This window comes from Hypanus sabinus, unplaced genomic scaffold (assembly GCF_030144855.1).
Source record: "Hypanus sabinus isolate sHypSab1 unplaced genomic scaffold, sHypSab1.hap1 scaffold_2040, whole genome shotgun sequence".
Lineage (NCBI taxonomy): Eukaryota > Metazoa > Chordata > Chondrichthyes > Myliobatiformes > Dasyatidae > Hypanus > Hypanus sabinus.
The window spans coordinates 18,787-42,576 of NW_026780142.1; the positions used below are offsets into that span (position 1 = coordinate 18,787).

The window sequence follows — 23,790 nt, forward strand, 5'->3', positions numbered from 1 at the left end:
CGATGGTCTCGGGTATCTGCTGGAGCTCTTTTGTTTCTGTTGAACCAGTTTGACGCTCTTCGACAGCAAAGTGGCCTCCGGCCTCCTGTAACAATATGAGCTCTCGAAAGTATGCCGGTAGTCAGTGCGAATCGTCCATATGGGGTTTGCCTTGTAATCGGGCTGAACGTTTCGCTCACGAGAAGTCTGTACCTTTGTGCTGGGATATTCCTGCAAAGATGCAGGGTCTCTGATCAGACCCTGGGACCTACTTGTATCAAGTGCCTACCTCGTCTTTTTTCCTCTTTCTCTCTGCTGCACTCACTCCCCGATCGCCCCCGAATTCCCTTCTCACCTCCTATGTCCTTCCCTGCCACTCCACTCTCTTCATGTTGTCGCAACCCCATTCTCCCCACCACACACCGACAAACCTCTCTCCCCATCTATCCTTTTTTTTTGTCATCATATCGCCACTCCGTCCAGTTGGTCGCCACTCCGTCTACCTCACTGCTCCAGCTCCCTCCTCCAAAACTTCCTCGCCCTTCTGAATTCCAGCCGGTACTGGCCCCAGAGCATCAAACTGAATCAGATGACAAGCCGTCCAATCCTGGAATCGTGTTCGTGAATCTGATTTGAACCCTTTCCAATAGCAGCACATACTTTGTACGATAAGGGATCTAAACCTGCTCAAAATGCTGCAAATGTGGCCTCACAGTTCCTTATTAGGTCATAAAATTACATCCTCTTTTGTACATTCCACTCCTCTCGAAAGGAATGGTTGGACGGGAACTGCGCATTATGTCTGAAACACGAGTGGATGACGAGAAGAGGATGAAGAGGTTTCACTCTGTGTCTGTACCAGGGATAATGTGATGTTGGAGTGTTGAGGGGCCTCACGCTGTGTCTGACCACGGGTGGTGTGTTGCTAACTGAACGTCACTCAGTGTCTGACCACCGGAGTGTGTTTTGGGACTGTCTGGAGGGAGATTGACTCTGTGTCTGACCCAGTGAGTGTGTGATGAGACGGTGTGGAGGGAGATTCACTCTGTGTCTGACCCCGGGAGTTTGTCATGGGACGGTGCGCAGGGAGATTCACTCTGTGTCTGACCCCGGGAGTGTGTGATGGGACGGTATGGAGGCAGATTCACTCTGTGTCTGACTCCGGGAGTGTGTAATGCTGGGGTATGAATGGAGCCGTTGGGACAGTTTCCAGTCAGATATTGGGAGCGGGAAGAATGTGTGCTTTAAAAAGCAGCCCCTCGCATTTGTTCGGCCAACCACAAATCAACGAAGCGTTTTAATTTGCAATGGAAAATAAAGATAGGACAGGGGCAAGCAGTTGGTAGGATTGTTTTCAGTGTATTGATTGTTTCCTTCTTTATTATTGCACAGTTAAAGTAGAAGTCATGCCTGGCAGGAGAGTTGAATGCTCCGCTTGTAAGACGTGTCACGAAATGGAGACCTCCAGTGTCTCTGACGAATTTATCTGTGAGAAGCTGCAGCGTCGATCCCTCCAAACAGGATCTGGAACTGGAACGGGATGTTCGTGGGATCATTCGCTAAACTGAGGAGCTGATAGAGGGGACATATGGGAGTTAGTTTGACCGAATGTGAACTTCATCAGGAGGATGAAACCTGTTTGAAAGCCAGGCCCAGTGCAGAGTGCCTGCTGTGGGCAATCTCCTTAATAACACGTAAACCACTTTTCATACTTCTACGTGGGAGGAGAGCGGTGCAGATGTCCAATAAATATGTTGACAGGTCAGGTCTCTGGCAATGAGATCAGTTCTGTGGCTCAGAAGGCAAGAGAATATAATACAGATTAACACGTGACTTAGGTTTTGGAGTAGTAATGAGGAACGCACACAGCTGGAGCTTTCGGTTCTCTTCCAAGAATTTGCTACCTGTGCATAAGAGACGGTTTCTATGCAATCCAAGATAAGTCGTCATTCAACTATACGTGAATATCCATGAATAGACAGAAATATGTAAAACCTACAGCAGAATACTGGTCTTTCGGCCTATGATTTTTTGCCGAACATGTCCCTAGCCTAGAAATTACTAGGTTTCCCTATAGCCCTCTATTTTTTCTAAGCTCCATATCCAAAAGTCTTTTAAAGGACGCTTTCGTATCTGCCTCCAACACCATTACCGGCAGCCCATTCCACGCACCCACCACTCTCTGAGTAAAAACCTTACCTCTGATATATCATCTGTACCTATTCTCTTGCACCTTATTCTGTGCCCTGTTGTGTCAAACATTTCAGCCCTGGGAAAATCTCGCTGACTGTGCATACGATCAATGCCTGTCATTATCTTGTACACCTCTATCAGGTCACCTCTCATCCTCCGTCGCTCCAAGGAGAAAACATCGAGTTGACTCAACCTACTCTCATAAGGCATGCACCCCAATCCAGGCAAAATCATTGTAAATCTCCTCTGCACCTTTTCTATGGTTTCCATATCCTTCCTGTAGTGAGGCAACAGAGTCACGCACTGCACTGTAACTCTAAAACACTCTTCCCCGTAAACATAACACCCTCCCGCTTCAAGGCCCCTCCCCAACTCCGTCAAACACAATTTTCCTACACAACTCCCAGTTACATAGAACATAGGACATAGAATAGTAAAGCAAATTACAGGCCCGTCGGCCAACTGTCTTGCCGACACTCAAACCCTGCCTCCCATATAACCCCACACTTTAAATTCCTCCATTTCCCTGTCTAGTAGACTCTTAACCTTCACCGCTGACTCAGGTAGTACATTCTACGCACCAAAAAGTGAAAAACCTTTCTCTAATAACCCCCATGAACTTTCCTCCCCGTACCTTAAAGCCATGTCCTCTTGTACTGAGCAGTGGTGCCCAGAGGAAGAGGCACTGGCTGTCCACTCTGTCTATTCTTCTTAATATCTTGTACACCTCTATCATGTCACCTCTCATCCTCCTTCTCTCCAAAGTGTAAAGCCCTAGCTCCCTTAATCTCTGATCATTATCCCTGCTCTCTGAACCAGACAGCATCCTGCTAATTCTCCTCTGTACAGTTTCCAATGCTTCCACATCCCTCCTATAGTGAGGCAACCAGAACAGGACACTGTACTCCAAGTGTGGTCTAACCAGAGTTTTATCCAGCTCAATCATTACCCTGCGACTCTTAAATTATGTCCCAATACTTATAAAAGTTAACATCCCTTAAGCTTTCTTTACTACCCTATCTTCTCTGAACCCTTTACCGTGACACACTGTCTCCACTACACCACTCCCGTCTCCCTCATCCATCCCTCGTGTACAAGCAGCCCCGACTCTGTGATCCACTCACTCTCCTGCACATTGCACTGTCTCCATAATCCCGTGCGTTCACTACGCTACTGCCCGACTTCGTGATACACTCCAACTGCTAAACACTCCCTAACTACGACGCCTCCCTCCCCAGCTCCCTACTCCCCCCTCTCTCCGTGTCTCAGGCAAATGTGGCGAGTATGAGGGAGAGATGTCGTTTAGTATTACTCTTCCCACTTTCCACGATATGTTGTGAGCTTCTCCAATTCTCTCTATGCAAAGGCTGGTCATGTGGTTGCAAACCACTTGCATCAGAATATGCAACCTATCCCTGGCCTCCTCTCTCCTCCCCTTCCTTCCTCTTCCCGCAGCACACCAACTGGTCACAAACACCACACACCATCTCCGAGAGACACACACACAATTCGAGACCACCGGAACGCCGAAAGGCTGTGTGTGGGTGAGTGGGGAGAACGGAGGAGGGAGAGGGTTCCGAACTGATTCTGACTCCAGTATAGTGTGCTGCGATGGTGCGGGAGCTACTTCCCATGTCTCACCCCGGGTGTGTGTGATGGATTGTTGTGCAGGGAGCATTAATCTGTGTATGTTCCCAGGCGTGTGAGATGGTGCTGTACGGAGGGAATCTCGCTCTCAGACTCATAATCATGGGTCAGTGGATTTCGGTGTTTAAAAAGACTCCGATCAGAGGTAGGGAGCAAGAAACTGGTAATTCACACGTTCTTCATCAAAGACGGCAATCAGAACGCCATTTCTGTGGCCTCCAGTTATCTCCCCTTCCTCAGCACACCATTCCTTCTCTATGATTCTTAAATGGGTGAGTGAGCAGCTAGAGGTCCTGGTCCTGTATGAATAAAGTAATGGTTTTCAACATTTTAGATCAGGGATTTACCAATCAAATTAAAGGACAGGACAATTGTCCGTCGCCCTGAGGCCACACATAGGAAGACCCTGCAGATTAGCACTTGGCTCATGTATTGACATATGTGAGATGGTTTCAAAATTTGACAACACTGTATTTTTTAAAGGAAGGTGGGATCTTCACAAAAGAGATGGAGGACGATTTACTGATAGGAGCTGATAGTTTGCCAGTACTGGGCATGAGAGTTGTCGGGTGAGTTGTTGAGCTCCGGTAGCAGGGGGATGGGATTCAGTGTTCCAGAGCAGATAGCGGAGTTGGTGTGGAGACGGATGTTGTAAAGACCTCAGACAGAGACGGGGATCAAAGGGATATTTCAAAGCACGAGCGTTAAAGAAAGGCAGCTGAGCTGATCAGGGCATGAATCCACACACGGAGAGATGATATTACGGCTATGACTGAGACGTGGTTGCAAGAGGAGAAAGCGGAACAGCGCGTAATTTCGGGGTTCCCTATTTTCAGACGTGGGAAAGCGGAAGGATTTACAGGAGAAGGGGTGGCATCACTGGGCAGAGAAAATGTCACCGCTGTGCACAGTCAGAACAGACAAGAGAACTCGTCTCTTTGAGGTTTTATGGATGGAGATGGGGAAATGAGGGAGTATCGCTCTGTCTCTGACTCCCAGCCATGGGTCATTGGATTTCGGCGTTTAAAAAGGCTCCAATCTGAGTTAGGGTGCAGAAAAATGGTAACTTACATATTTTGCTGCAAAGACTGCAATCTGATCACCATTTCTGTGGTCTAAACTCTCCTCCCTTTCCTTGAATTTCCCCCAATTCCTGGTCCATATATATGAATGGGAAGATGGTTCTTCATAGTGAGAGCAGTGGTTTAGCAATTAAATTAAAGAATAGGACCACTACCGGTCGCAGTGAGCCCAGACGTAGGAAGACCTGTTCTATATCGGTACCAATGACATCAGTATGTATAGGAAGGTGGTTCTGCAAAATGAGGGCAGGGATTTAGCAATTAAATTAAAGTACAGGGTCACCACCCGTCCCAGTGAGGCGAGACATAGGAAAACCATACAGATCACCACGTGGTCAGGAGATGGTGTAGTAGGGATGGCTTCAAAATTTGGCTTCACTGTGTTATTTACCAATGAAGGTGGGATGTCTACAGAAGAGGTGGAGGACCGTTTACACCTGAACTGGAGGGAACTGATACTCCAGCGGGAAGGGTTGTCAGAACAGTGCATGAAGCTTTTGGGGAGAGTTATTAAACTCGAATGCAGGGGGATGGGATTCAGAGTGTCAGCGCAGGTCGTGGAGTGGTTAGGGGTCCTGATGTTGTAAAGACCTCAGAAAAAGTCTCGAATCAAAAGGTTGAGCATGTTGCGACCAGTGTCCTGAGCCGCGTATATGTCAATGCAGGAAGCTTTAAGCCGCTGTGCACAATAAATTATGATATTCTAGATATTTGTTTCAGAATATTGCTTATAGGGGAGCAAGCATGACAGCACGATATTTCGGGTTTCCCTATTTTTAGACGTGAAATTGAGGAGGGGTGACATTGCTTGACTGAGGAGATGTCACCACAGTGCATAGTGAGAACAGACAAGCCGACTCGTCAAAGTGAGGCTTTATGGGTGGAAATGAGGAATAAGAAATGTATGGCCATGATCATGGGGCTACATTATAGACAAGACAACAGTCCGCTGGATTAGGATAAACAAACCTGTAGAGAGATCACAGACGCATGCAGAAAACATAAGAACGTGATAATTCGTAAGTAGAAGTCCCAACTAGAAGAAAGAGAAGAGGGTGCAGGAGCCTCAGGACCAACATCGCCCGGATTACGAACGGTTATTACCCCTTAACCATCAGGAGGGAGTTATAGGGTCTTCAGGATACACACCTTTTGTTTCATGTACACTTCCTGCCGCTCAGCCATCAGGGAGGAGTTACAGGAGCCTCTGGACACACATCGCAAGGTTCAGGAGCATTAATTATCCCTCCACCATCGGAAACAGTGGCAGGAGCCTCAAGGCACAAACCACAAGGTTCAGGAACAGTTACTAAACTTCAACCATCAGGAGGGAGGGAGGTACAGGCTCAGGACAAACACCCCTTACTATCCTTTTGCTCTTAATACACCTGTAGAATCTATTTAGATTATCCTTCACCTTGACTGCCAAAGCTCCCTCATGTCTTCTTTTCGCCCTCCTGAATTCTTTCTGAAGTAGTTTTTGTTTCACTTTTATAGTCCTCAAGTAGCTCCCTCCCTGTTTCCTATACTTGTCATATACCTTTCTCTTCTTCTTTATGAGTTCCAATATCCATAATGAACCAAGTTTCCATACTCTTTTTCACGTTTCCTTTAATCCTGGCTCGAACATACAAGCTCTGTACTCTCAACATTTGTCCTTGGAAGGCCTTCCGCCTACAAACGACATTCTTTCCAGAGAACAACCTGTCTCAATCCACACTTTTTAGATTTTGTTCTCATGTCTTCAAATTCACCTTATTTTAGAAACTCTACCCGAGCGCCTGATCTATCTTTATCCATGATCAAGTTGAAACCAATATTGTTATGATCATTGGAACCAATGTGTCCCCCTACACACACTTCCGTCACCTGTCTTAACTCTTTTCCTGATAGGAGATCTAATATTGCATAATCTCCAGCCGATACCTCTATATACTGATGCAGAAAACTTTCATGAACATATTTTACAAATCCAAACCTTTCTTTAAATTTAACAGTATGAGAGCCCTAACCAATATGTCGAAAAATAAAAGCCCCTTCTATCACAACTTTATGTTTACTGCAGTTGCCTGCCATCTCACTGCAGGTTTGCTCCTCCAATTCTCGCTAACTGTTAGTCTATAATAAAACCCTATTAAGAGAGGGAGTGATTGTGTCAGACGAAAGTAGGAGGGAAAGGGCAAAATGAAAAGAGGAACGATGTGGTGCAAGAGAAGGGGAGGGTTGGGTGGAGGAGTAAGGAAGGGAGGGATGGATAGAGGGCGACGGAGCGGGAGGGAGGGTAACTGGGAGAAGGGAGAGATTCTGACAGACAGCTGGAAGTCCCCGGCTGAACGCTACAAAATTCCCAAACACCACCTCCCCCAACCCTCGAAAAAGCGGAATGATGGGGAATAATGCAGGGAACTGTGTTCGGGGGGGCAAACAATATATGGTTGAGGGGTATCTACAGTTTGGGGTGACAGGCGTCGTTGGTGGAGAGGAGAAAGAGAAAACGAATGACAGACAAATGAAGTAGTGGGTTGAGATAATGAGGAATTGTTGAAAGTGGGGGAAGGTGGGTGAGAAGGGAAGAATGGTGGAGGCAAAGGGGGTGAGAGAGAAGGGACAGAGAGGCTGAAAGAGAGGGAGAGAGAGGAGATAGAGAGAATGTGGGCGTGTGTGTGTGTGAGAGAGAGAGGGAGAGGAGAGAGAGGAGAGAGAGAGAGAGAGAGAGAGAGAGAGAGAGAGAGAGAGAGAGAGAGAGAGAGAGAGAGAGAGCGAAAGAAGAAAATATAGAGTGCACAACTGAAAGAGATAGACGGGAAAACAATGCGAAGTGCACGAGAGGAGAGGAGTTGTTCAGGTTAATCGGTGGGAGGGGGAGCTCACTAACCTCGTTGGTGTTTGGGTGTTTGCTCTGGAGCAAGTCTCTCCGACATTCTTTCCACCCGCCCTCCTTCTCTACCTCCCTCCTTCCATTCCTTTCATCTCTCTCCCCATTCGACTACGCTCTCCATCATCGTCTACATTCCTTTTCCCTCATCCATCCCTCTCCTGACCGCTTTCTTCGCTGTGCCACACTCTCTCTCCTTCCTATTCTCCTCTCCGCTCCTCATTCCATCTCTCTCCTTCTCTTCCTCCCGTATAGTCGCCCCCACTTTGCTCCCCCTCTCTCCCCCACTTTTCTCCCCCACTCTCCCAAACGCCTCTTCCTCTATTTCGCTACCCATCTACTTCCGTTTTCTCATCTCCATCGCTCTTCTCTTCACTCCCGCATCTCTCCCATCATTTCCCTCTACCGTTCCACGCACTCCGTCCACTGTCACCCAATTCTCTCTCCGCCGACACGCTATCTCCCACTCTCTCCCTCCCCCTCTTTCTCCCCTCTATCATTATTCTGTCCACTGCCACTCTTATCTCTTACCTCTCGCACACTCCAATCCCTCTCCACGGAACCTCCCCCACCACCTGCTCTCGGTTCCTCTTTTTCAGCTGCTCATCTCATTTTTCATGGTGTCTGTCGGACACCCTTGTCAAAACAGGTTTCCTTTGACAACGGTTACTTCTCCTTCCTGAGCTCAGAAGCGCAGAGGATCCTCGACAGGATGGACGACAGCGAGACTTACGTGAATGTAAAATTCACAAAAACGGACTCAGAGACTCCTTCCCGAGGTGAGTGGGGTAGAGAGATGGAGGGAGGGAGTTTCAATCTGTGTCTGACCCCGGGAGTGTGGGATTGGACGTTGTGGAGGGAGCCCTCTAAAATATATTTTAATCCCCACTTTTCCCTTCGCTCCACTCTCCCTCCTCTCACTCTGCACAAGCCTTATAACTTTCCCCCTTCTCTCTCCCTTTCCCTCTCACGTCATTCTTCTTTCACTCTCTTCTCCCCTGTATCCCTTTTTTCCCATCTCATCCACTCTCCGCTCTCCTGTCCTCACTCAGCCACTTGTCCCTCTCTTTTCCCTCTCTTTCCCATGCTGTTCCCTTTCTCTCCCTTCCCTCTAACGGCCCACCCCACTCTCTCCTTCCTTCAACCACATACACTTTTATTACCCCTCTCCCCTGCCCTCTTCCACGCTATGTGTCCCTCTATTCCCTCTCTCCCACTCTCTCTCCCTTTCCTTCCCGCTTTCCCTCCTCTTTTGTATCCGTCGCGCCAATACGCCATGCGCCTTCTTAACCACAGAGTCAACCTCCGCAACTGCTTTGTGATCGGACACCAAGATCAGTCTGATTCTCCACATTGCCAAGTGTCTTACCATTAATACAATATTCTGTCATCGTATTTGACCTATCAAAATGAACCACCTCACACTTAACTGGTTTGAACTCCATCTGCCACTTCTCAGCCCCGTTTTGCATCCTATCAATTCCCCGCTGTTATGTCTGACAGCCCTACAACCATCCACAACACCCAAACTTTGTGCCATCAGCAAACCTGCTAGCCCATCCCTCCATATCTTCATCCAGTTCACCTAAAAGTCACGAAGAATAAGGGTCCCAAAACAGATCGCTGAGGCAATCCACTGGTGACCGAATCCTATGCAGAATATGACCCGTCTACAATCACCCTTTGCTTTCTTTGGGCAAGCCAGTTGTGGATTCTCAAAGCAATGCCCCCTTGGATCCCATTCCTCCTTACTTTCTCACTAAGCCTTGCATGGGGTACCTTATAAAATGGCTTTGCTAAAATCTATCTACACCACATCAACTGTTCTTCCCTCTTCAGTGTGTTTCGTCACATCCCCACACAAATTCATTCCGTCTTGTGAGGCGCGAACTGCCCTTTACAAAGCCAAGCTGACAATCCCAAAACATATTATACCTCTCGAAATGTTCATAAATCCTTCCTCTCAGGATCCTTTCCATCAACTTACCAACCGCTGAGTTAAGACTCACTGGTCTAAAATTTCCTGGGCTATATCTTCTCCACATCTTGAGTAAAGGAACAACATTCACAACCATCCAATACTCCGGAACCTCTCACGTCTTCATTGATAATGGAAAGATCATCACCAGAGCCACTGCAATCTCTTCCTTCGCCTCCCACACTAGCCTGTGGTATATTTCGGCCGGTACCGACGACTTAACAATTTAATGTTTTCCAAAAGCTCCATTACATCCATTTCTCAAGATCTACATGCTCAGGCTTTTCAGTCTGCTGGAAGTCATCACTACAATCACTAAGATACCGAAGTAAAATATTCATTAAGTAACTCCTTTTGTCTTATTTAATATTTATTATGATCTTATGGTCGTATGATATCTCCACAGCTGCGCCAGAACGGGAGTCGAAAGTGAAGATCGGAAATAGACCATATCGTCAGATATGCCTATTCTGTCTAGTTACATCCGCCCTCTTCGTGATAGTGGCCGGTCTCTCGATCCATGGTGAGTGGAACCGTCTCCGGGTGGAGTCAGACCGGCAATAAAGAGAGTGGAATAAATTGAGATTGTAAAACACAACAGTGAAACCAACACCCCCCTTACCGTAACACCGATGGAAGAAGGCAGCATACATGAGGTATAGGAAGCAAGGATCAGACGGGTCTATTGGACATAGAGTAGCTAGAAAAGAGATGAGGAAGGGGCTGTGGAGAGAAAGAATGAAGCAAGAGAAGGCCTTGGTGAGTAGGCTAAATGAAAACCCCAAGAAATTCTTCAATTATGTTAAGAACAAAAGGATGACAGGAATGAAGGTAGGACTGATTAGAGATAATGGTGGGAAGATGTGCCTGGAGACTGTGGAAGTTAGCGAGGTCCACAATGAGTACTTCGATTCGGAACACTCCACTGAGAGGGAACGAGATGACGGTGAGGACAATATGATAGAATGTTATCTTCTGGAGCATGTTGATATTAGGGGAGAGGAGCTCTTGTAGTTGTTAAATGCATAAGGACGGATAAGTTACTGGGGCCTGACAGAATATTCCCCAGGCTGCCTCACGACGAGAGAGAAGAAATTGCTGAGCTTCTGGCTAGGATATTTATGTCCTCGTTGTCCACGGTAATGGTATGGGAGCATTCGAGGGAATGTTGAACCTTGGTCAAAAGAGTTAGAGGGATTCTCCGGGTAATTATAGACCAGTGAGACTGACGTCTGTTTTGGGAAAGCTGTTGGAAAAGATTCTTAGAGATAGAATCTATGGTCATTTAGAGAATCATGGTCTGAACAGGGACAGTCAGCATGACATTCTGAAGGGCAGATCGTTTCTAAAGAGCCCGATACAATTTTGAGGAGGTGACCAGGCATATAGATGAGGATAGTGCAGAGGGTGTGATATAAATGGAATTTAGTACGGCATTTGACAAGGTTCTACGCGGTCGATCTTACTTCGAAAGTCAGAAGACATGGGATCCAGAGAGGCTTGGCCGGGTGGATTCAGAATCGGCTTGTCTGGAGAAAGCAGAGTGACTTGGCGGAGGGAGTACATTCGGATTGGAGTGCCGTGACTAGTGGTGTTCCACAAGGATCGGTTCTAGGATTTTCGTGATTTTATTAACGAAATCGATTTGGGGGTAGAAGGATGGGTTGGCATGCTTGGAGACGACACAACGGATGCTGGTGTTGTGGATCGTGTAGAGGATTGTCGAAGATTGCAGAGAGAAGTAGCAGATGGAGTTCAACCCGGAGAAGTATGAGGTAGTACACTTTGAAAGGACAAACTCCAAGGCAGAATACAAAGTAAATGGGAGGGTACTTGGTAGTGTGGTGGAGCAGAGGGAACTGGGCGCACATGTCCACAGATCCCTGAAAGTTGCCTCACAGGTAGATAGGGTAGTTAAGAAGGCTTATGGTTGTCAGCTTGCATAAGTTGAGGGATAGAGTTTAAGACTCTCGAGGTAATGATGCAGCTCCATAAAACTCTGGTTCGGCCACACGTGGAGGACTGTGTCCAGTTCTGGTCGCCTCACTATAGGAAGGATGTGGAAGCATTAGAAACGGTACAGAGGAGATTTACCAGTATGCTGACTGGTTTAGAGAGTAGGCATTATGATCAGAGATAAAGGGAGAGAAGGCTTTACTCTTTGGAGAAAAGGAGGATGAGAGTAGGTATGATAGAGGTATGCCAGACATGAAGAGAAATAGCTAAATTGGACACCCAGCGCCTCTTCCACAGGGCACCGCTGCTCAATACAAGAGGCTTTAAGGTGAGGGGAGCAAAGTTCAAGGGGTATATTAGAGGTAGGTCTTTTACTCAGAGAGTGGTTGGTTCGTGGAAATCACTGCCTGATTCAGTGGTGGAGGCAGATGCACCAGTGAAATTTAAGAGACTACTAGACAGTTATATGGATGAGTTTGAGGTGATGGGTTATATGGGAGGCAGCGTTTAAGGGGTCGGCACAACATTGTGCTGTACTATTCTATGTTCCATAATACGGACAGACCTCAAATCGTGATAAAACACGGTCTATACCGTAACATAATCAAGACTATTGCGGACACAGACATGCCATTCACCATCACATCAACAATGCCGTTACCGTAGCACGGCCACGACCTTCTACAAAACGCAAATGCACTCCTAACCGCGACACTGACACGACCATCGCCGTGACACACACGTGTCTGTAACATCGACAGGCCTCTGACCGTGTTACTGATAATCCGCTCAAGCGACACAGTGACACCAACACGATCTTCATCGTGACACTGAGGTACCGTACACCGTGACACCTTCACTCTCCTCCGCGTGATCCACTCTACACCGCGTTGTGACAAATACTCACACTTCACTGCAACACCCCTTACGGCGACAGTATCACTCCTCAACATAACACCGATGTACCGCTCACTGAGGCAATTACCCTCACCTCACCCTGACACAGGTAAAATTCTTAACAGATACCGACACTTCAATTCACAAAGTCACAATGACATGGACATAGAACTCTCGTTCGCACCGACACACACCTCAGCGTGTCACTCTCACACACACCGTGGCCATGAACTGTCTCTCACCGTGGCACTGACATACCCTACTCTGTGCGACCAGCACACCCCACACCATGACACCGTGACACGTTATTGTTACCCGGCCCACCTCCCGCCGGGGCACAGAAACTGCTATCACAGTGACAACGACACGTTCCTCACAGCAACCCGGACATGCCACGCACGACACTGACGCAAACCCCCATAGTAATAACAAAATCTTCACAGGAACATCGATTTTCCCCCAAGGTGGCGCCGACGGCTCCCACTGTGCCCAAAAGGACATGCTGCACTGTGACACTCTGAACGGTTCGGTAGCGTGACGCTGACTTACGTAAAGGCTAAACATTCTTCACCATCTCTCTCAGTGTCACAGGTCCGTCACAAGTTCACTGAGATGGAAACGAAGTACAGATCTATCAACGAAACCAAGGCTCAAATCTGTGAATATTTGACCAGCAGAAGCGGTGAGGCATCATCCCCCTCTTTATCCCGTTCCTCGTCACAGGGCAGGCATGGAGGGAGGAAGCGTCACTCTGTGCTTGAAATTAGGAGTATGTGAACAGATGGCGTGGAGGGTGATTCTCTCTCTGTTTGACCAGGTGTTTGTGTGATGGGGCTGTGTTGAGGAAGTTTCACTCTATCACTGAATCTAGGAGTGTGTGATGGGACGGTGTGGAGAGAGCTTCACTCTGTGTCTGACCTCGGGAGTGTGAGATGGGACGGTGTGGGGGGAGCTTCACTCTGTGTCTGACCCCGTGTGTGTGTGATGGGACGGTGTGGGGGGGAGCTTCACTCTGTGTCTGACCCCGTGTGTGTGTGATGGGACAGTGTGGAGGGAGCTTCACTCTGTGTCTGACACCGGGAGAGTGTCATGGGACGGTGTGGATGGAGCTTCATTCTGTGACTCGACAGGGAGTGTGTTATGGGACGAAAGGATGGAGATTCACACGGTGTTGATGTCGTGAATGTCTGATGGGACCGTGTGGAGGCAGCTTCTCTCTGTGTCTGTCACTTTTCTCTGTGGTGTGTTGAGAAGCTGTAGAGGGAGAATCACTCTTCCTCTGAGTGAACGGGTGAGTTTAAAAAGTGAGCAGATTGAGAGGGGGATGTCATTTCTTCCGCAGTTTGGACGGGGCACGACTACGCAAGCACTTGAAAATCGGCCTCTGAAGCAGCGAGAGGTTTTAAAAAATCGAACAGATTAACGGGGCGGGCAATTGAGTAGTGGGAAACAGACTAGGAAGGGTTTGGCTCGAGAGGCATCTGCGAGCAGAGACTGAAGACGAGCTTGCTCCCAGTGAGGTAAGGCTTGGCAAGCTACTTTAATTAATCTAATTAGCTTCAAATTAGGTAATGGAGGATAGGAAGAAGGAGGAGGTCCTGCAAAGAGGGTTTAGGGAGTTTGGTACAACAATGAAGGACTGGACTCCAGGGTTGCAATGTCAAGATTGCTACCAGTGCCACGTGCCAGTGAGGCTGGAAATAGGTGATAATGCAGATAAATACGTGGCTGAGGAGTTGTTGCAGGAAGGAAGGCTTCATGTTTCTTCTTCCAGGGAAGGTGGGACCTTTTACGATGGGCCGGGTTGCACCTGAACTATAGGGGGACTAAAGTCCTTGCGGGAAGTTTTGCTCGAGCTGCTGCGGTGGATGTAATCAAGATTTCCGCGGGGGGGGGGGAACCAGAGCGATAGAGCAAATAGTGAGGTGGAGGAGGATAAAGGTAATGAGAGAACTGCGTTTAGTGGATGGGGCAAAGCCAGATCTAACATATAAAGAGGCTTAGAGGAAAGAGGAACAGAATTAAAGGTGTAAAGATAGTAAAGTAGAAGGGCTAAAGTGCGTCTCTTCAATGCAAAAAGCGACAGGAACAAAGAAGATGAACTGAGGGCTTGGATACGTGCATGGAATTACGATATGGTGGCGATTACAGAGACGGCTGGCAGCAGGGCAGGTTTGGATTCTCAATATTCCTGGACTTCAGTGGTTTAAAAGGGATAGAGAGAGGGAAAGGGGGAGAAGGGGTGGCGTTAATGGTCTGCAATAACACTACGGCTACATAAAGGGTGGCTAATGCAGCAGGATCCTCCTTTGAGTCAGTGTGGGTGGATGTCAGGAGCAGGAAGGGAGCAGTTACTCCATTTAAAATATTCTATAGGCCCCCTTGTAGCAGCAGAGACATCGAGGAACAGATTGGGAAGCATATTTTGGAAAGGTGGGAAAATAACAGGGTTGATATCATGGGTAACTTTAACTTCCCTAATATTGCTTGGCTCCTGATTAGGTCTAATGGTTTAGACGGGGCCGAGTTTATTAAGTGTGTCCAGGACGGATTCCTGTCACAGTTTGTTGACAGGCCGACTAGGGTGAATGCCATAGTGGATCCAGTATTAGGTAACCCACCGGTTCAGGCCACAGATTTTAGTGGGTGAGCATCCGGGGGACAGTGACCAACACTCCCTGGGCCTTTAGTAGTATCATGGGAAATGATAGAATCAGAGAGGACAGGGCATTTCTAATTGGGGAAGGTCAAAAAGATAAGGCTGTAAAGCTTGAACTTGCGGCTGGGGGTTGGGATGACGTATTTGCAGGGAAATGTACTATGGATGTGTGTTTGATGTTTAGGGATCTCTTGCAGGATTTTAGGGATAAATCTGTCCCGGTGAAGAAGATGAAGAATGGTAGTGTGAAGGAATCATGGGTGACAAGTGAGGTGGAAAATCTTGTCAGGTGGAAGAGGGCAGCAAACATGGGGTTCAGGAAGCAAGGATCAGATGGGGCTATTGAGGAATATAGGGTAGCAAGAAATGAGCTTAAGAAGGGGCTGAGGAGAGCAAGAAATGGGCATGAGAAGGCCTTGTCGAGTACGGTAAGGGAAAGCCCCAAGGCATTCTTCAATTATGTGAAGAACAAAAGGGTGACAGGTGTGAAGGAAGGACTGATTAGCGATAAAGCTGGGAAGTTGTGCCTGATAGTTGTGGAAATGAACAAGTTCCTCACTGAATATTTCTCTTCTGTATTCACCAATGAGAAGGAACCTGATTAAAGTGTGGACAATATAAGCGAGGTTGAAGCTCAGGATCATTGCTGATATTAAGGGAGAGGAGGGGCTGGAGTTTTTGAAGTATATTAGGACGGATAAAACCGCGGGGCCTGACAGGATATTCCCCATGCTGCTCCACGAGGCAAGGGAAGAGATTGCTGAGACTGGCTAGGATCGTTCTGTCCTCGTTGTCCACTGGAATGGCACCGGTGGATTGGAGGGAGGCGAATGCTGTACGTTGTTCAAAAAAGTTAGTAGGTATAGTCCACGTATTTATAGGCCTTACGTCTGCGGTGTGGAAGATGTTGGAAAAGATTCTTAGAGATAGGATAAACAGGAATTTGGAGAATCATAGTCTGATCAGGAACAGTCACCATGGATTTGTGAAGGGCAGATCGTGTCCAGGAATCGTGTAGCGTTCTTTGAAGAGGCGTCCATTTATCTAGATGAGGGTAGTGCAGTGGATGTGATCTATATGGATTTTAGTAAGGCATGTGATCCCAGGATGTTTGGCTTGACTGCAGAAAGCAGTGTGCCGTGACGGAGGGGGTATATTCCGATTGGAAGTTGCGACTAGTGGTGTTCCAAGAGGATCGGATCTGGGACCACTACTGTTCGTCATTTCTATTAACGACCTGGATGTGGGGGGTAGAATGGTGGGTTGGCAAGTTTGCAGACGACACAATGGTTGGTGAAGTTGTCAATAGTGTAGAGGATTGTTGAAGATTGCAGAGAGACATCGATAGGATCCAGGAATGTACTGAGAATGGCAGATGGAGTTCAACCCGTAGAAGTGTGAGGTGGGACACTTTGGAAGGACAAACACCATGACAGAATACAAAGTAAAATGCAGCATACTTGTTAGCGTTGTGGAGCAGAGAGATCTGGGTGTACATATCCACGTATCCCTGAAAGTTGCCTCAGAGGTAGATAAAGTATTTAAGAAAGCTTATGGAGTATTGGCTTTCATAATCCAAGGGATAGTGTTTTTAGAGTCGCGAGGGAAAGATGCAACTTTATAAAACCATGGTGAGGCCACACTTAGAATACTGTGTCCAGTCTGGTCTCCTAACTATAGGAATGATGTGGAAGCTGTGCAAAGGCTAAAGAGGAGATTTACCAGGATGCTGCCTGGTTTAGATAGTATGGATTATGATCAGAGATTACGGCAGCTAGGGCTTTATTGTTTGCGAAAGAAGGAGGATGAGAGGAGACATGATAGAGGTATACAAGATATTAAGAAGAATAAACAGCGTGGTCAACTAGCGCTTCACCAGGGCACGACTGCTCAGTACAAGAGGACATGGCTTTATGGAACGGGGAGGGAAGTTCAAGGTGGATATTAGAGGAAGGTTGGTGCGTGGAATGTACTGCCTGAGTGAGTGGTACAGGCAAAAACATTCGTGAAATTTAAGACACTACTAGTTAGGTCTATAGAGGAATTTAAGTTTGGGGATATATTCCAGGCAGGGCTTAAGAGTCGGTACAACATGGTGGGCCGAAGGGCCTGTTCTGTGCTGTATTCTATGTTGTATATCTGCCTCTATCTGACGTGTGCGCTCAGGTATTTTCATCCGGGAGTGTGTGATGGATGGTGTGGAGGGATATTCATTGTGCCTGCTATTGTTAATGCGCCAAGGAACGATGTCGAAGGCGGGGAAATTCTCTTTGTGCCTGACCTCAGGTGAACGTGATGGGACCGCATGGCGTGAAATTCACTCTCTGCGTCACCCCGGGTCTCACTCTGTGTCTCACTGTTCCTTGTTCCTGATTTCCAGAGCAAACCTGTTCCGAGAATTGGGTCACAAATAAAAACTGGTGTTATTACGTTTCCACGTTTGTAACAACTTTATACAAAGCGATTCAAGAATGTTCAAACCGTGATTCAAGGCTGCTCGAAATCAATTCAAAGGATGAAGCGGTATGTTGCACAGCACGAGCAGGTACGACAGTAACACAGGAATCAACACACACCAGCGGGCTAAGACACAGAGTGAAAACGCACAATACATTCCCATCACACACTCCCGGGGTCAGACACAGAGTGAATCTCCGTCAACACCATTCCATCACAAACTCCCGTGATCAGTCACAGAGTGAAGCTACCTCCACACTGTCCCATCACACACTGCTGGGGTCAGACACAGAGTGACTCTCCCTCCACACCGTCCCATCAAACACTCCCGGGGTCAGACACAGAGTGAATCTCCCTCCACACCGTCCCATCACACACTCCCGGGGACAGAAACAGAGTGAGACTCACTCCACACAGTCCCACCACACACTCCATGGGTCAGGCATAGAGTGAAGCTCCCTCCACACCGTCCCGTCACACACACCTAGGGTCAGATACACACTGAAGCTACCTTCACAGAGTCCCGGACGAGATTCCTGTTGTTATCAACTGAGAGAATCTCCGTATCATAGTTTTCGATTCTTGGCATTGATACAGTAAATTTAAATTTCCCAGAACTTTGTATCCCGCAATCTTGTGAACCAAACCCGCATATACTGGATTGGAAAATGCGAAAACAGGTGAGAGTTTGACGGATCTGTCGGGTGAGAATTGAGTTTTGTGATAGACCTGATGGGAGAAAATAGAATTCGTTTACGGTCTGAAGTAGTTTTGTGGAAAAGTGAGGGTTATTGGGAATTGTTTGTAAGTGGGTAGGGGATAGGGTGGTACAAAAGGAGCATCTTGGGGCCGACACATGTCTGCCGGGGAAGGACAGGGCAGTGTGAATATTTCGGAAACTGGCATGGGGCAGTAGGGAGAGATCAGTACACGGCGATTATTTTGGTACTGACTCATGTCAGTCAGGAGAGCGCGCTGCAGTGGGATCATTTTGGAGATAGTCGCCTGACTGTGAGGCGAGGAAGCAAAAGCGGGATTAGTTTAGTGAATGAGTTAGATCTGAGGGGCGAGAGTAGGACAACTGGATTAGTTTGGAGACCAGTACAGGGCCATGGACACACAGTGAGGTAAAGTGATTAGTTCAGAGCTGGTCGCCGGGCTGTGAGGAGAGGGAGGTACAGTGTGATTCGTTTGCTGATTGATATAGATCTGAGGGAACTGAGCTGGGCAGCGGGAGTAGACGGTGGGACAGTGGGGTTTGTGCGGGGACTGAAACAGATCAGAGGGGGGAGGGTAGTCCTGTTCGACTCGTATGGGGACTGAAAGGGGTCTGTGGTGAGAAAGCGGTTCGGTGTGATTAGTTTTGGGGATCCGGGGCTGTGGGGAGACATTGGGTCAGTGCAATTAGTTGGGAACTGACCCAGGATAGTGGGGAGACATTGGGACCGTGGTATCAGTCTGGGTACCGGCACTGGGCGGTGAGGGAGAGCGTTTGAGTGGGAGGATTTTGGGGACTGACAGAGGCTGTTGGGAGAGAGCGATTTCTTGGGATTAGCTTGGGGACGGTCTCGGCTCGGGTTCTCTGCTGGAGCTGTTTTGTCACTGTTGAAATTGTTTAATCCCCTTGCATAGGAATGCGAGCTTCCGTCTCCTGTACAAGGGGCTTTCGGGGACGCCCTACTGCTGGCAGTGTGATCCGACTGCAGTCAGTATGAAGTATCCTTGCGATCGTGATCAGCATTTCATCTGCGAGAAGTCGTTGTTGCCGGATATTCCTGAAAAGATCCAGGGTCTCTGTCAACAGCCAGTGGAGGCTCGTGAATCAAATGACTACCTCCAGTCTCCCCTTCACTCTCACTCCCCGATCCTTTCAGATTCCCCGCCCACACTCTCCGCCCCTCCCTCCTACTTCAATTCCTCCTTTTAACGCAACTATATTCTCCCCACCACACACTGAGAAGCCTCTCTCCCCGTCCATCCCCTTCTTTCCCTCCTTCCCCGTCCCGCGCTTTCTGCTCCCTCTACCTATCTTATTATTACCTCGTACTTCCTCCGCCCGCATTCTTCTGCTCCCTCTACCCTCCTCTTTCACCTCTCTCCCACTTTCGTACGCCACTCTACACCACTCGATTCCCTCACCGTTCACTCTAATCTCTCCATTTCCCCGATATTTCTCTCTCTCTCCTTTCCACCCACACTCCCCTCAATCCTGTGTCGTCTGTGACAGTACTGCCGATCTGAATCCAGTGCCAACACTTTATTTCCCCACTGTCTCTTTGTCAACTATCAAGCCTCCATCCACTCAAACTCCCTCCTCGCCCTCCCTGTCCCTTCCTCCTACCCCATTCTCCAACTGCTGAGGGGTCCCCATTCTCCTCACTATACACCGACAAAACTTTGTCCTCATTGACCCCCTGCTTTGTGGCCATTTCCAACCCGTCCCGTCCTTCTCCACCCCCTATTGCCTCGCACTTTCTCTGCCCGCTCTTTCTCCTCTCTCTCTCAGCCAACTCTCTCACACTCTCTGCTACCTCTCCATTCTCTCTGAATCCTCCGTCTCCATGATCTCTCTCTCTCTCTCTCTCTCTCCCTCTCTCTCTCTCTCTCTCTCTCTCTCTCTCTCTCTCTCTCTCTCTCTCTCTCTCTCTCTCTCTCTCTCTCTCTCTCTCTCTCTCTCTCTCTCTCTCTCTCTCTCTCTCTCTCTCTCTCTCTCTTTCCTTCCCACCCGCTCTCACCACCATTCTGTGTCATCTGATTCTCGATAACCCAACAATGGGTGAAAGTCTGTGCGTATTCCCTCTGTCTGTGCCGCTCTTGGGTTTATGCATCTCTGTAACTTTGCAACATTGATCCAGGGAATAAAGTCGCAAACTTCCCTCCCTCTCTACATAACCCTCGATTTCCTGCAATATCCCTGTAAAACTCCCTGACACTCTGTCCGGTTCAGTGACAGTTCTCCTAAAGCAGAAATCCTCACCGACGTCTTGTACCACTGCAACGTGATCTCCCGACTCCTGTGTTCAGTGTACTGACCGGTGAAGGCCAGCGTGCCAAGTGTCCTGTCCTATCGGATATTTTTAAGCAGAATCGCTATTTGATTTTTATTTTTTTATCTGAAATTTAGAATGTGTTCTTCTGCTGCATCAGAATTGAAAAAAAAATGGATAGTTAATGTAAATTACAAACATTAATAAACACCGCAAAAATGTCGAGTGTCTGCTCGTGCGTTCAGAGTCGTGATGGCGCAGGGTGAGAAGATGTTCCTGAATCGTTGTGTGTGGGTGTTCAGGCTCCGGCGACTCCTCCCTGATGGTAGTAACGAGCAGAGAGCTTCTCCCGAGTGGGGACAGTACTCAGTGATGGATGCCGCCTTCTCGAGGCATCGCCTCTTGACAATGCCCTCGATGGTAGGGAGAGGTCTGACCGTCAGAGTGGCGGCTGAGGCTGGAACCCTCTGTAGCCCGTGACTATTCTGTGCTTTGCAGCATCCGCACCCGGCGGCGATGCGGCTAGTCAGAAAGCTCCCCACCGAATATCCATAGAATTTTCCTCATCTTCACTGAGAGAGCACATCCCCTCAAACTCCTAAAGCTGTGATCCCTTCCGAACCGAGACAGCTCTGGATGTTGTAGAACCCAAATGCAGAGTCAGGTCTGGAATTAATTCAGACTCAGACTCGAAATGAACAAGCCGGCACCAACCCAAACCAAAGACGACATCTCCAGCGGGGCAGATGTTGGCAATTCCTCTGACAAAGTCAGGAAGTAAAATGTTGAGCCTGCTGGGACTCATGTTCTAGGCTGCGTACATTTCAATGCAGGAAGTATTGTACGAAAGGCAGATGAGCTCAGGGTAGGGGCCAACGACTGGAGTTATAATATGGCAGTCATTAGTGGGAGGTGGTTGCAGGGCGGGCAGGACAGTTAGCTCATCATTCCGGATTTTAGTTGAGGAGGAAAGAATTCAAGGGTGCTGGGCGGCTTTAACGGTCGCATCAGATGCATTGACAAACACAGGGGAGGGAGGTTTAATGTGGCTGTTTCGCTCTGAGTCTGACAGACGGAGTCGTTGTGACAGCGCCTCGCGTTTCGTGGAACCACAGCCAATCAGGGAAGCGGATTCATCAGCCAAGACTAAAGACAGGAGCCACTGTTGATGTATTTGTTTTCAGTCTATTTATTGTTTCCTTCAATTAGAGCAGTAGGCCATGCCTGGCAGGAGAGTTGAATGTTTCTATTGCAGGACGTGGGACGACAGGGAGACCTCAGTGTTTCTGACGACTTCACCAGGGAGAAGTTCATCATGATGCAGCTTCTCAGAATCGGCGTTAAGGGGTTGGAACTGGAACTGGATGAACTCGGGATCATTCGCGAAGCTGAGGGGTGATAGGGAGGACATATTGGGAGGAAGTTAGGCCTAATGTACAGATTACAGGAAACTGGGTGACAGTCAGGATGATGAAAGGGGTTAAACAGCCAGACCTAGAGAAAGTGCCCCCTTGTGGCCAAACCACACAATAACAGGTCTAACAACTTGGGCGGAGGTGTGAAATGACAAAGTAGATGGAAGTATCTCAGGTCGGGTCTCTTGCAGTGGTTTTCGACTGGTTCAGAAGGGAAGGGGGAGGGCGAGATGAGGAGCGCTGTGATGAGAGGGAATGAGAAAAGACGTTCTGTGTGTGATAGAGGGATTACTGGACGGTATTTTGCCTCTCGAGTGTCGGGGTCACTATCGCTCTGAGCAATATTCATTGGGAGGGTGAGCAGGCGAAGTTCGGTACGTGCTGATGTGGCCAGAAATAGGAAGGCAACACCGAGTAACACGTGGCTAAGGTGTCGAGGTATAAATGAGTGCTTCTGATGGTTGGAACATTGGGTTCTCTTCTAAGGAAAGTGTGACCAGTGTATGAGTCCTGTTTCAATATAATCCTAGATGAATTTTCATTCAATCTCAGATGAATAGGCATAAATACACCCAGCCGAAACAGCGTTACTCCAGGACCAAGGTGCAAAAGCAAACTATAATATATTAGGCTTAAAATAGACCACAACGCAGCTTGAGGCCCGGGGACCACAAAATGCGACCGAAATCTTGATTCGACACCAACAAAGGTTGTATTCTGCCAGGCGAACACTAGAGGGCGGCACATACACCTGTCCAGAGGCTGCGTCACAGCGCCCCCACGTAGCGCAGACCTTCACTTTCTCCGCCACCGAACAAATCTCACCGTTTCCACGTCGACTGGACTGAAACTCATGTTCCAGCGGGAAATTCTGTCATTAAAGAGGAGAAGGGTTGGGGATTGAATTAGAGATGCAGGGCGGTGAAAAATAGAATGCCAAAACAAATAGCGGAGTGTTTGTTGAGGCAGATGGGGTTGACCACAGACAAAGTGAGGGAGGCAAAGATTGAGCCTGCAGTTAGTCATGTTCTGAGCTGCCCCCGTTTCTATGCAGGAATTATTGTAGGAAAGACCAGTGAGCTCAGGGTAGGGGTCAATGGCTGGAATTATGATAGTGTAGACATTAGTGAGACGGCGTTTCAGGGCTGGCAGTAGCGTCCGCTCAACATTCCCGGTATCGGCTGTATTAGTCGTGATGAAGCAGGATGTATTCAAAGTCGAGGGGCGGCTTTACTGGTCGCATGAGAATCATTGACAAACTCAGGGAGAGAGGGGTTCATGTGCCTCTTTGACAGGGACGTTAATGCGCAGGGAATGCAGGGAGATGGTTGTCGTGCAGTCAGAAGTGATTTACTCAATTGGTGTATCACAGCATTGTGGGCCTAAGGGTCTGATGTTAGGCGATCTTCGTTCACTGCTCTGCAAGTGGGGCAAAAGACAGATTTCAACTCATCGAGTGGGCAGAAAATGGCGTTCGTTATATAACCGACTTTGAAGATAGTTTCTTAAAAAAAGGAGTACTAGAACTTCACAAACAGCATCGGTAGTGAGCGAGACACACAGCTGTCACTGTGCACCTACACACCCCTCACCATGACGTGGACATAACCCCGACCGGACGCTAAGCGACTCCAAACCGTGACACCCACACGCATCTCGCCGTGA

The 23,790-nt window shown here is 48.2% G+C and overlaps 1 protein-coding gene across 1 annotated transcript; it reads left to right on the forward strand.

Annotated features, from left to right (window-relative positions):
* The first annotated feature begins 3,681 nt into the window (after positions 1 to 3,681).
* On the forward strand, positions 3,682 to 20,933 carry LOC132387620 (C-type lectin domain family 9 member A-like). The gene is made up of 7 exons (XM_059959991.1): positions 3,682 to 3,716; positions 8,426 to 8,555; positions 10,161 to 10,277; positions 13,191 to 13,289; positions 17,647 to 17,789; positions 18,339 to 18,403; positions 19,356 to 20,933. Exons 2-7 carry the CDS (start codon positions 8,489 to 8,491, stop codon positions 19,648 to 19,650), a joined length of 786 nt encoding a protein of 261 aa, XP_059815974.1. The 5' UTR covers positions 3,682 to 3,716; positions 8,426 to 8,488; the 3' UTR covers positions 19,651 to 20,933.
* Positions 20,934 to 23,790: the final 2,857 nt, after the last annotated feature.